General features: G+C 36.3%; 1 protein-coding gene across 1 annotated transcript in view; it reads left to right on the forward strand.

Annotated features, from left to right (window-relative positions):
* The window catches only part of NBAS (NBAS subunit of NRZ tethering complex), a 331,876-nt gene that overhangs the window by 7,113 nt on the left and 310,552 nt on the right, over positions 1-14,211 (forward strand). Inside the window, exons 5-6 of the mRNA XM_014731302.3 lie at positions 19-66; positions 4,597-4,640. Of these exons, the coding sequence (XP_014586788.2) occupies positions 19-66; positions 4,597-4,640 (92 nt within the window). The remainder of the gene's footprint in view (positions 1-18; positions 67-4,596; positions 4,641-14,211) is intronic.

Raw genomic sequence — 14,211 nt, forward strand, 5'->3', positions numbered from 1 at the left:
CTTTCTCCCTAATGAAAGCAACGGAAAACTTTTGGCTGCTGTTCAAGATCAGTGTGTGGAGATCAGGTAATTGTTAATATTATTCATATTCAGAATTTCCCTTGAGAAAAATTTTACTTGATTTGTGGGAATTAAGATTTTTAAAGGGGATATATTTATAGGGATTTTTCTATTAACTCACATAATTTTGTGAGGTGTCAAACACCAATTTATGCCAATTAAAGGGTGAAGGATACTTTATCAGAGTAGCATGTTCTACTTCCTCAGATCACTCTGCTTTGTCCTGACAAATTTTACTTTCTCAGAAGACAAGGCGTATCTTCCAGAACTCTGGAAATCACTTTTGTTTGACTAGTTGCTGCTGAGTCAACTAAGCACGTGCTCAGGAAGATGTAAAAAAAGCAGGGGCTGCTTTGCTCTGTTGATATACAGCTGTAGATGGAATGTGAGTCTGCAAAAGACCAAGGTTGCCTGTTACTTGAGACCAGTGATATTCTCTCTCCTCTTGAGACATTCAGTGGTACACATACATGTCTAGAAGATTTCTCTCAGCTTTCCATGTAGTTCCATGTAGTTTATTTTTAAGTTATACGTCAGTTGTGAAAGAAATAGCAACAATAGCAGCTAACTCAGGAAAACTAGTTCAATTTTTGGGAAATTAGCAACAGCAGACTAAAATGTGTTGCACCTCTAAAACTGGGGGCTACTCCTTTCTCTGGCCAAGGCCTAACTCTTGGTTCTCAAAAAATAAGCAATAATGCAGAAACGTTGAGATGTCCAGATGCCAGTCAAAAGGTTTTTCTGCTGCTTCATTATTCTTGACTAAAAATAGTATTAATAAGCTTTTAGTTGTTATCACGCTGGTTTTAGCTTTCTGTTTGTGAAATTTCTTTCTTTTTCTGTTTATCCAAACAGAGCTGGACCCTTCAACTTTCTGGGGAGTCGACAGAGGGTTTGCCCCCATTGGGGTATTGACTTCAGAGGGGGAGGCTTCGTGATCCCTCTTGAAACCATCAGGGTAGAATTAATTGGCAATAATGCCAGCCTTTCAGAACTACATTACTTAATTTGGCATGGCTTTCAGGCTTTCATAGGCAGGTCCCTCATTTTTAGCACCATCAGTAAGTGTCAGGTTGGCACAATATTTGAGCTTGAATTGTTCATAGGAGTGGGCTAGCACTTCCTATTCTATTTGTTGCAGTAATGTAAAATGTATCTTTTTGAGAAATGTGCTCACAATATGACTTCTTCATAAACAGTAGTCAATAGTCAAAGTTTCCATCTTTTTCCCATGAAATGAGAACATGAATGGGATGATTTTAGGTATTAGGATCAGAATGTGCATGTGGGCATGGGATTGATATTTAGGTCTGTGGCGGAGGGTTTGACCGAGGGTTTCTGGTACTTGTTAATAAAAATTTTGATGAGAAGAATAAAAAGAAAAATTATTTGCTTGTATAAAAAGATTTGCTATTGGATTCTTAGAGTGTAAAATACTATTTGTGAAACTTACATCCAGCTCTTTAGGAATGCATTCATGCATTTGAGATTAAGTGGTGAGGGGAGATTTCTGGGCAACAGAAGTGATACTCATCAAGATCTTATTTATCTGGTCTGTAATTTGCAAAGGCTTTATAATATTAGTATAACTAAAGACTCTTATGTGGTGAAGAGTCAGTTCCACCATGAAGCCTTTCAGGAACAACCTCCCTATGGATGCCCCCTCCCCTCATTGCTTAGGTGCCAATCCTTTATGTTCTTGTATTAATCAGCGCATTATTATCCTTAATGGTAAGAAGGTGATGCGAACAGTTTTGGGTACTATTTTAAATGCTTTACATATGTTAACTCATTTAATCCTTGTGAGGTAGGTTTTGCTATTTTTCTTCATTTTAGAAATGAGGAATCTGTCACAATATGGTTAAATAACTAGCCCAAGGATGTGAAATCAGCCTTCCGAGCTTCAGTGTTCGTGCTCTTAACTACGAATCTGTACTACCTTTTGATCATGTTGTTTAGCCATATATGCTTGTATGTGGGTTTCCCCAGTATATTTAGGGCCACTGCTTTGCACAATTCCAGAGTATACCGTTTACCTAAAACGCCATGTGAATGGCTTTTAGAGTCTGCAGCTCCAAATATATTGTGTTCCTTGGAGGCAGGGGCTGTCCTTTTTTCCTAGCAGTCTGTATTTCCTTGAACTTCATAGGTGCTTAGTTTATGTTTGATGAATAAGTGGGGTGTTTGCAAGTGGGATGGGGAAGCGGGTGCTGGGAGGGCATTACAGGGTATAGCCCACTGACTTGCTCAAGTTGGTACTCATTTGCTTTCGTTGAATGAATATAGACACACAGAGTTAGTTTGCATTAACCTGAAATGAAGTGTCTTTGAGCAAAGATGTGGAACGGTCATGAAAGAAAAATGGCAAGGTAGATCCCCAAAGCAAACCCTATGAATAGTGGCTGTGCCTGAATTTTTAAAACATTTTTTCTCACTATTCCATATGTGTCTTTTCTACTACAGTGAAGAACGTATACAATGCAGGATTGGCTCCAGTAGTAACAGTAGTAAGCATCCAGAATTCAGTAAATATTTGTTGATTGGATTAGAAAATGAAAGATAATGCTAGTGTCTGGGGCCATTAGTCGATATTAGGAAGCAGTTATAAATAGGAAATGGAAAAAAAAAAAAGATAGGAAATGGTTTTTGAGGAAAAGAAAGGAAAAGCTGAGACACACTTGAGTTTTAAGAGACAGCTCTGCCTTTTGCGAGACAGTGCTAGGGCTGCTGTTCTCCAACCTTATTTTGTAATGAGTGGCAAAGGCCTCTGGTCATTTGCTCTAATATGGTGTACTTACCCTGCTGGTGTGTGGGGCTTGCATGGATAAAAAAATGACTTGTGAATTCCTACTTTAATTTGCAATTTGGCAGTAGTTAGGGATTATAAGTGGTGAATATGTTTCCTTTTTTCCTAAATAATAAAGTAATAATTTCTTATGATTATGGGCTGTTGTAAATATGGGAACTAATGAGAAACCATCACAGAATACAACAAAAAGCATTAAAATAAGGGACTCTTATACAAAAGGCACCTTTCCAAATTTGCTTAATTATCTTAAGTGAATAAATTCTATAAAGTTTTGACAAAACCAAATTTATATCTCCCTCCCTCCCCTCCCCCAGCAAAAAGAGCAGCTGTTATTTGTGATTATATTAAGGATGAAAGTAATGAACGTTTACTTAGGTCTAGTTCTTGCTAATTTCTACATAATGTCTCATTTAATCCTTTCCCTAAGCTATGAAATTGCTATTACCCATCCTATTTTATTGAAAGGAAAATGGAACTCACGTTGAATATTTTGTCCAGGTTGCATGCATAGAGCTGAAATCAGGTCAGCTTTACTTCAAAGCCCATCTTTTTTCTGCTCTATTCTGCTTGGAGGCTGAACAGTCCAATTTCTTGAGGAAATTTATTTTTATATTTATAATTGGCTTTTGTCATAATATTTTAATAAATGGCTAGAAATATTGAAGTCTTTAAAATTTGTTGTAAAAGTAATGCTTAGTCATTTTACAAATATTATGAAATACAGTTAAGTATTTCAGAAAGAAGAACTACAAACTACCTGTAATTCCACTATCCAGAGTTGTGTATTATTAACATTTTGATATGTGTTCTTTGAAACTTTGCTCTGTGTGTGTGTGTAATATATTTATATATATGTAGAAGGATGATACTGTACATTCTATTTAATACCTTTTTTCTTCATAAGTTTTGGAAATTAATATATTGTGAACATCTTTCCATGCCACAGATAGTAATTCCATATTTCATTGAGTGCATATAGCAAAATCTAATAACCTCCTTATACTGGGTGTATTTTTCTCTTTCATAAATTAGGCTGCATTAATTTCCTTGATATCTGCGTATATCTGTAATGATTTCCCAGGGATAACTTTGTAGAAATTGAATTGCTGGATCAAATGTGTGGACATTAAAGCATTGGATAATTGTTACTAAATTATTTTTTAGTAGGTTTACTTATTTTCATTTTTGAATATAAAATAATTATACTGTGCTGGTATGTATTTTAAGATCACAGATTTTAAATAGGTCACTGATATGGATATGGTTACCTATTAAAGCTATTTGATTTATTAAAACAAGACCTTTACCTAAGTGATTAAACTTTGTGATATGGAATAGACCAGTGATTGTTAACCAGGATTAATCTGTGGAGCTTTAAAAAATATTTTTGCTTGGGCCCCATCCCAGATTTATTGAATCAGAACCTTTGGGGATGGGGCCCAGGCATCTCTGTTGTATTAAAAAAGCATGTTTAAACTCACTTATGCTTGTATCGCTATATTCCTAGTTTAGCTCCATTTCTGGTGATATAGGAAGATTGGAAGGAAACATTGTCACCAGTGAAAGCTTCTTATTTGAGGCACAAAACCATCTTTGTGAGAGAAGGAATGATTTAGTGTTGTGTAGAAAAGTTGTCCAGTCTCTAGTGTTTGTGGTGTTTTATGGTACTACACAGTAGTGTTGTTATAGTAAAGCTGTTGTCTTAATTAATTTTACACATTTTGCAGGTCTGCAAAAGATGAGTTTACATCTATTATTGGGAAATGTCAAGGTAAGAGTTTCCAAAATATTTAAAAAATGAAAATTTCAAATCTGCAACTGTTAACAATATTTCTTAAAAGTCAGAATAGATATTAAATATTTATTAATAAGTATTATTATAACTTTATTAAAATAATTTTAAAACATCTTAAATTGATTTCTCTTATTGCCTTAAATGTTTTGCTTTGAGATGTGCATTTTGGAGATATTTGAAATTGAAACTGTTTTAAGAAGTCTAAGCCAGTTTGGGGATAAAGTATTTGCAAGTGTCTATAGTCTTTTATTTTGAATTCGATGTGGGAAAAAATATTTAGGTATAAGTCAAGAGTTGGTCAGATACAGACTGGTAAAAAAAGTCTGGGATTTGATCATTGTTTTTTATATTCAGCAAACATTTACTGACTATCATTTATCTATGTGAACCATTTTAGTGGATACCAGGAGTATGATTGTGAGCAAAAAGGCATGGTCCGTTATCTCATGAGGCATGTAGACACTCAAATATATAGATATAAACTTTGACATATCCCATGAAGGAAAAATGCAAAGCACGGTGAGAGTTTAACCAGGGGTGTGAGATGAGATTGTTGAGAAAAAGTGGCTTTTGAAAAGCAACGTTAAGAATGAGTAGAGGTTAGGAGAAGATGAGTGAGTGATCTGCAGGAGCAGTATTTGAAAAGTCAGGGGAACCTTACAGGGGGAAAATAAGAGGGCGCTATTAGGTAGATACATCAATTGTTATGTTTTGTTTAGAGGACCTGCAGTTCCGTCTGTCTGACTTTGTGTTAGTTTAATAGTGTAGTAGTTGTAGGAATCGTAATGATGATAATCATGGTCATTGTGATGCTGACAAACATTTATAGCGTCCTTACTGTGTGCCAGGCACTGTATTTAGTGCTTCACATGCATTTCCTCTTTTAATTGGAAGAACATGGTATATGTGTTTTATCTTAAAGCAGCAGTAGGATAAAATAAATCATTGACAGTGAAAGAGAGCAAGGAGAAGGGAGGCATCGATGGTTTTGAAGTCTACAAAATGGTGGTAATGCAGAGGATTCTGCCAACTCCCCCGTGGAAACACTGGTCTTCAGCTCCTTGTCAAATGCACCATTAGGGGCCTAAGGCCAGTTTCCTTATCATTTTTCTCATTCTCAGCTATCTAGATGTGTTCAGAAGATTAAGGATCAAATATTTTAAAAATGTTTTGAGTTCCCATGTGAATGGTGATAGTGATTTTATTAGTATGTCAGAATCATTATGGGCATAATTTTATAGGCTGGGGTGGGAAACAATTATATGAGCTAATATATGTAAAGCTCTTAGCATAATGTCTGACACCTACGAAGTATTTAGGCAACATTAAGCTATTGGTATTAGTGCTTCTACTACTAGTACTGTTATGCTGCCTATAAATCTTTCCATTGTTTGCCGTGGACCTTGGAGTACAGTTCATATTCTCTAATTCAGGACATAAGCCTTTCACAGTCTGCCTGTCTGTCCTGTAGTAGCCCTCTGCCTTACAGCCTGTCTAGTACAAAGCAGCTTCACTTTTCCACCCCCAGCGTGCTTTTCATGCCTTGGTACAGATACTCCTTTTGCCTGAAAGCTCCCGCCTTTCTGTTTAATTAATTAGTCCTGCATATTTGACTTCAAGCATTAGCTCTTTTGGGAAACCCTTCCTCTCTGTCCTCTCCCCATCGTTTGTATATCTTAATGTCTCCTTGGGACTTGTTTGTCCCTGTATCACCACACTTGGCCTAATCTACTTCCTTTTTAATTGTTGGTTTGCTTGTCTGATTCCCACTTAACTGTGAACTTTTTGAAGACAGGGCTCCTGTCTTACTCAACTTTTTTTTTTGTCCCTAGTGGCTAGCATGGTGTCTGACACATAGTAGGTCACAATTTTTGACCCTGTTGAGTGGGTAATGGCACTTGGGAACTATTAAAATTATTTTTATGAATGAATCTGTGAACAAAATATATTTGCCTATTTCTTGTAAGTTAGTTTTATAAATGATGTGTGTATATATATCTATTATGTATATTATATATATCATACATACATGTAAATTTATGGATAATTGTCATGATATTCATGTTTTTTTATTGTAATATACACAAATGTGTATGCATATGGTCAATGGAACAATAAACTTGGATAAGAAGCCCTGTTTGCTTAGTGTCCTTCTAAGAATAATAGAAGGGAGTAGTAGAGTTTGTGAATTTCTGAAGCTTGGGGCTCTAGCATTTTCTGAATTTACTTCCTATAGTTTCCTCATCAGTGCTTATTAAAGTAGACCAGACCTGGCTTAAATAATGTAAAACGATCAAGAAGTTCCCAGAAGAATAATTTGGGGATATTCAACTGCCTCTTTCCCAGTGTTGCCCTTTGGGTGAGGGCTTGGGAAGTCTGAAGTGTGCTCAGAATGTTGGAGCGATTCAGACATATAGGGTCCTATTTAGCTTTGACATTGGACACCTGCTCTGAGGCATTAAGTAACCTGAGAAGTCTACAAGTTGACATGAAAATGGAACACTTACCCCTTCTGTATTTCACACAAATTATAATATTTGTTTGCATTTTTAGTGCGTATAGTTAATGTAGCAGCATAGATGAGATAATAGTGCTTTGAGACCTAATGTGTTATTTTGTTGGCTTCTGAATGTGTGAATTTATGACCTTAATGCTGCATTAATGGCTTCTTTCCATTTCATATAATGTGAGGTAATGATCATTTGCTTATTATCTGACTCATCTTTATGGGCATAAGTCTCATATGCCAAATGATATTTCATGTGGATGCTTGGAGAAAAGGAGCCAGATTGTTGTTAATGCATTTTTGAAACTACATATTGCAGAGTCTGCAAATTGAAATAGGAGCTATTTGGTTCCACTCTGATATTTTTCAATTATTGTTTTATAAAATATATGCCATTCGAGAATGTTTTAAATGTGGCTTGCAGCTTGTTTTGGCTCTTTTTTGCCAGGCCGTAAATAGTAATGCGGTCTTGTTTTTTCTATCTTGAATAGTGACCTAAAAATAGCACCTGGAATTAGACTTTTTAGAGCTATACTATGTTAATCAACAGATTTTTCTCTTATTTCTGATTTTGAGATACTATAAACCAGAGCTTCCTAATGCTAAGTAGCAGCTTGCCTATGGTAGCCGTGCTGAGATCCCATCAGCCCTTCAGTGGCCTGGTGGGCCCTGTGATAATCCGAGCTCAGACAGGTTGCCTCTGCTTTCCAGCAACTTCATCAATTTACTGTTAGGTGCATACAAACATGATTTTCCGTGTGTGTCTTGACATGAAAAAGGTTAGGAAGCATAGACTATTTGAAGCACTTAGATATGAAATGACATTTCATTCTCGAAGTGTGATTCAGGAGCCTCAGATTATATGAGAACTATTTCTCCCTTTTTGTATTTGTATTTTTATTATTATTATTATCATTTTTTTTGCTGAGGAAGATTTGCTCTAAGCTAACATCTACTGCCAATCTTCCTCTGTATTGTATGTGAGCCTGCCATCACAGAATGGCCACTGACAGATGAGTGGTGTATTTTGCGCCCAGGAACTGAACCTGGGCCACTGAAGTGCAGCGTGTTGAACTTAACCACTAGGTCACTGGTGCTGGCCTCCTTTTTGTTTTATCTTTAGAGAAAAAATTTTATCGTTGCAAAAATAATATACATTCTTTCTTTTTTTTTTTTTTTGAGGCAGATTAGCCCTGAGCTAACATCTGTTGCCAATCCTCCTCTTTTTTGCTGAGGAAGGCTGGCCCTGAGCTAACATCCATGCCCATATTCCTCCACTTTATATGTGGGAGGCCTACCACAGCATGGCTTGCCAAGTTGTGCCATGTCCGCACCCGGGATCCGAACCAACAAACCCCGGGCTGCTGAAGCGGAACATGCGCAGTTAACCCCTGCGCCACCGGGCCAACCCCAATAATACACATTCTTAGTAGAAACTAAGAATGAGCAAAAAGTAGAAAATAAAAATAAATACACCATCCAGAGATAAGTACCATTAATCTTTTATGATCTGTTCTTTCAGATATTTTTCTGTAAGTACCTGTCAACTATTATAGATATGTTCTATGAAAGTAAAATGTTTTATAATATGCTTTCTTCACTTAAGAATAGGCTTTTAAGTCTTTCAGGTTGAAGTTTAAGAAGAACTTTACAAAATATCTTTTTTGTTCTTTTTTACTGGGTAACATACTGGTGTTAGGACATAGGTCTCCCAATTAGCCAAATCATTTAGAAAGTGCCTGTAAATTTGATCTCTGAGCAGGAAGCAAGTCTCTGTTTTACTTGATACCACAAGCAACGTAGAACCATCATTAGGCCTTTGTGCAGATAATTTTGTGTAACATAGGTAGCAGATTATTGTGTCTATGTTCATGGGGATATTGGTTTGTAGATTTTTTTTTGTAATTATTTCTGATTTGGTGTTGGAGTAGTGCTGGACTCAAAACATGAATTGGCAAGTGTTCCTTTCTTTTTTGTTTTCTGTAAGAGTTTGTGTAGAATTGGAACTATTTCTTCCTTAAATGTTTGATAGAATTCACCAGTAAAATTTGGAGATTTCTTTGTGAGTAGGTTTTTAATTCCTAATTAAGTTTTTAGAATAGATATAAAGCCTTTTAAATTTTCAGTTTCCTCTTGCTTCAGTTTTAGTTTTTCATGGAGTTTTCCTCTAAGTTGTAGAATATGTTGACTTAAAGTTGTTTATAATATTATTATGTCTTCAGTGTTCCCTTATTACTGTCTGTTGGATCTGTACTGATGTCCTCTCTTTTGTTCTTGATGTTGGTAATTTGTGTTTTCTCTCTTTTCTCTTGATCAGTCAGCCAGAGTTTTATCAATTTATTAATTTATTCTTCAGTAAAAAACTTTAGATTTTGATTTCTCTTTCTATTTTTTTTTTTGATTTTTGCTTTTATCTTTATTATTTCCTACTAGGTTTAATTTGCTCTTATTTTTCCAGATGAAAGATGAAAGTTTAGATCATTGACTTTAAACCTTTTTTCTTTTCTTCTATAAGCCTTTAAGCCTGTTCTAATATAAGCATCTTTTCATTACTGGTATCTAATTTAATTCTATTGTGGTCAGAGAACATTTACTAATGATTTTAACCTTTTAAATTTATCGAGACTTGATTTATGGTTCAGCATGTGGTCTGTCTTCATGAATCAAATTCTTTTAAAGTAATTTAATTAAAAGAATTTAAAAGAATTTGATTCTTTTAAAAGAATTTGATTCTTGGGTATGGTGCAGTTATTGAGTATAGTGTTTTATAAATGTCAGCTACATTGAGTTGGGTGTCAGAGCTGTTCAAATTTTTATATCCTTATTGATTTTCTCTCTAGTTGTACTGAGTTTTATTCTGGGGGCTAGTTGATTTCTTTGTGCATCAGCTTAAATTTTTAAGGCTTATTTTTTTTTGAATTGAAGTATAATTGACATACGATATCATATTAATTTTTTGTGTTGTAAGATATGGTTTAGAACAGCTTTTACTTTAGGGTTAGATTAGTCCTACTTTAAGGTGAGGCCTTTCTGGGATCTCTTAATGCTCAGAGTGTTCAGTGAAGTCTCTCCACTGTGACTGGGTGGAACTCAGACATTTCCAAATCCTCTCTAAGCTCTGGTAGTTGTTTTTCCCCCCGATACGTATCCTCTCCTTGGCATTGTGAAATCTTTCCGTGTGTGTGCAGCTTTGTGTTCTGCCAAAGACCGAAGGGTTCCTCTCTGCAGGTTTTTAAAGCTCCTTTTCAGCCTCACTTCTCTCTGCCATGCTGCCTTGCAAATTCTAGTCAGCTCAGTAGCTCCAAACACCAATCTTTATCGCCTCACTTCAGTGAGACTTCCGGGTCCTGTCTGCGGTCCTTCATGAGGCGTGGTCCAGAAAGTGTTTACTGGCAGACAGCAAGGGTGGTGCTGGGCCTCATCTCATTTGTTTCCCTTCTCCCGGTGATCACAATGTCGCACGGCCTGTAGAGTAATGTATGAAAACAGTTCTTTGACAAATTTTTCTTTTATGGTGGGAGGCCTAGTATGAAACTAGTTAAGTACTCTGTTTTTTTTTTAATTGCAAAAGCAGTACATACTTGCAAAGAATTCAAACAATACAAACATAGAAAAAGTAAAAAAAGAAGTCCATCCTTTCTCTTAATTTGCGTTCTATGTAGGAACTTATATTAATGATTTAATATAAAACCTTCTATGCCTATATGAACCTGTGTATACATGGACTGACTGTTTTTCTTTAACAAAACGAGATCATCCGATATAGTTTGGTTTCCACCTCGCTCCCACACTTACTGCCTTGATGAAGTCTTTCCCAGTCATTGTGTATAGCTGTGTTTCAATCTTCAAGGTAGCCGCAGCATTCCATCGTAAGAAGGTGAACTGCGTTTTATCTGTCTACTTGCCCTCTTGATGGAAATTTAGGTTGTTTACTGTGGCTTGTTTTCTTCCTTTCTCTTACTCATCTTTGTCCTCTTCTCCCTCTAAGCGCTGGAAGAGACATGCTGTTTGTCTTTGGGTGTAGTATTTAAAATGTGATAGCTACTGCTGTAATTCCTTCCAGAAACTTTTACCTGTTTATACAACCATGAAAAGGGTATGATTGAAGACTTTTCTTTTCTTCGTTGTCAGCACCGTGTGTTACCTATTTTAAAAATATTCATGAGGTTCACAGACAAAGGGAAAAAAGCATCTCATTTTCCATTTGCATACCTTTGGTTATTAGGCAGAACATATGTTAACTGGGTATTTTCATTTTTTTGTGACTTGTTAGATCATATCCTTTTGCCTGTATTCTTCTTAGACTACTTGACTTTTTCTTACTGGTTTGTAGTATTTCTATATAGTGAGTATTAACCCTTTGTCATATATGTTGCAAATATTTTTACCCGGTTGATTTGTCTTTTAAATTTGTTACAGTGTCTTTTTCCCCGTGTCTTTTTTTTTCCAGTGTCTTTTTTTTGGTAACAGCATTTGTCATTTTTTTCCCTTTATAATTTTATGGCTTCTTATCTTCTTAGACTGTTTTTATTCTAGGATTGTAAAATTTGTCTCATGCGTTCTACCGACACTATTATTTCAAATATTTAAATATTTAGCTTCTCTGCATGTCTTTCTAGCTCTGCTAGTTTGCTCTTGCTCACTGGTTCTTGATTTAAAAGTGAAAGAATGTATGTGAGAGATTGTTCATTGAACCCTTCATTTTGCAAATGAGGAAACTACACCTTGGCATCTCCCCAAGGTCACACTCAGTTGTTTCATGGCAGCTGAGAATAAAACCTTGTGTTTCTTAATTTTTAAGTCTATTCCCATTTCCATTTCTAATTTGGATAAATGAGCACTGGCTCAAAGTGTTTTCCTTTAGCACTTGAGTGCCTGTTGTGTGCCACCAAAGTATTAGGCACTGGTGATAAAGTTATGGACACAGCACCTGACATTTTGAAACTTATAGTTTAATGACTAGGGCAGAGAATAAATAAACAAATATGTAATTCTTATGTGGGATAAGACTGTCAAGGAAATGGAATCATTGGAATGGTGGAGAATAATGGGGCCTTGAGGCTACTTAGGATGATCAGAGAATACATCCTAAAGAAGTGACATTTAAACTGAGACCTGAAAGGGGAAAAGGAGCAGAGAAGGGTTCAGGGAAAGACTTCCAGGCAGAGAAAACAGCATTGACCAAAGCTCTGAGCTGGAAAATAGCCTGGCAACTAGGCAGGTTGAAGGGGCTGCCGTTGCTGCAAGCTGTGCGCTACCGGGTATAAATAGTTTCACCGTGAACTGGCAGTTGATAAACTGCTGGTTAACTTTACCACCAGCCTTTTTGAATACTTTTCAGACAACTCCATTGACATTTGCTTTGTAAAAATCTGTACTGTTCATTTCTCTTCAAAACCACACAGGCAGCTGGAAAAATCCAGTGATAAAGTCTTTATTTGCACATTGTTATGTGAAATCTTATCTTGTAATGAAACCATATCTTTGTCCGGGTCAAAACACATTCTGAGTTTTCTGGAGCTACTGATTATAACTAGAAGTAATAGTAAAAACAAATCCCCTTCAGATAGAACTTATTTCAGACAGATACAGAATGTGGTGCATAAATCTCTTTATCCTATCAAGATGAAGTAAGAGGAAAACAGTAAAATGGGAAATGTTGCTGTGTTTCTGTAGCACATGAATATTTTTCAGGGCATTAAGTTGTCCTCTTGCTGGTGTTACATAACATCTGTGTGTATGTGGGTCTTGTGTTCTTGTGTTGTTTATCATTTTGTGCCTTTGTTTATTTCCAAGTTTGATTTTTTTTTTGCTATCTGAAGACAGAGAACTAATCTTTTTCTTTATTTTATTCTCATTTTTGAAAACTCGCTTTTCCAGAGTACATAAATATCTTGTTAGGCTTTAATAAAATCCACTAGACCCTCCTGTGGTCAAGGGCCTCTCTTGGATTTTTTGGTATGTTTTATACCTGTAGATAATAGTCAGAATGGTGAAACTCATTACATCTGGTATACTTTCCCCATTACAGAACATATGTACACATATTACAGAGAGAAGAAGGAAGTCTGAAGTACCTCTTTTAGGTGGAGAGATGTTATATAATTCATGTTTAATTGTTGCGTAGTCCTTGAGGGATGGTAAACTCTTCCCATTACCTTACCCTGTTAATATAGACTTTCCTGAGAAATTCAGGCTTCACTCATTAGTGAAACATTAATCGCTTTTTGTTTCAGAAAACATCAGAAACCTCCAGCAAACCTAACACAGTTTACAGTTTCACAGCCCCTTTTTCTTTTGTAGCTGATAGCCTTTCTCCTTATTGTAGTACTGAAAAATTCAGAACAGAAAAAAATATAGGGGCTGGCCCCGTGGCCGAGTGGCATTGTTGAATAAGACATTGTCTCTGATTCCAAGAAGCTCAGAGTGTTGTGGGGCAAATAGTCATGTAAACAACATAATATGATGTGAGGAATGCTCTGAAAGACTTTCGTGCAGCATATTTGGGGGCAGAGATAGGAGAGGAGTAGGTTTTGAAGAATCTCAAGGAAGGAGGAGGTAACAGTTTGTTACCACAGAGTGTTGTAATAAACAAGAAGCCTCTTGATAATGTTGGAGATGAACATTCTAGGTAGAGGCAGCAATGTGTATGAAAGACACACAGACTCCAGTATGCATGGTTTGCTTATTTGCCAGGTAGTTGTTTTATTGGTGGGTTATTAGATGTGTGCTGGAGGAAGTGATGGGAGGTGAAACTGCAAAGCTATGACGGAGCCATTTGTGAAGAGCCTTCCATGTATTTGGAGGAGTTTAGACTTGATGTTGTTGGAAATGGAGAACCATCAGGGCTTTTAAAGCAGCAGCAGGATGAGATCTGTGCATTTTTCTATTTTAGAAAGATGTCTTTGAATAGTACTGAGGAAGGACTAGGAGGGAAGAGCCTGAAGGTAGGAAGGAAGACTAGTTAGGAGGCCGTTGTGAGAGTCTAAGCAAGAGATGGTGAAGCCTGAACTTGGGATATTAGCGGAGGAACAGAGAAAG

Source organism: Equus caballus, chromosome 15 (genome assembly GCF_041296265.1).
Source record: "Equus caballus isolate H_3958 breed thoroughbred chromosome 15, TB-T2T, whole genome shotgun sequence".
In the NCBI taxonomy this organism is placed as follows: Eukaryota; Metazoa; Chordata; class Mammalia; order Perissodactyla; family Equidae; genus Equus; species Equus caballus.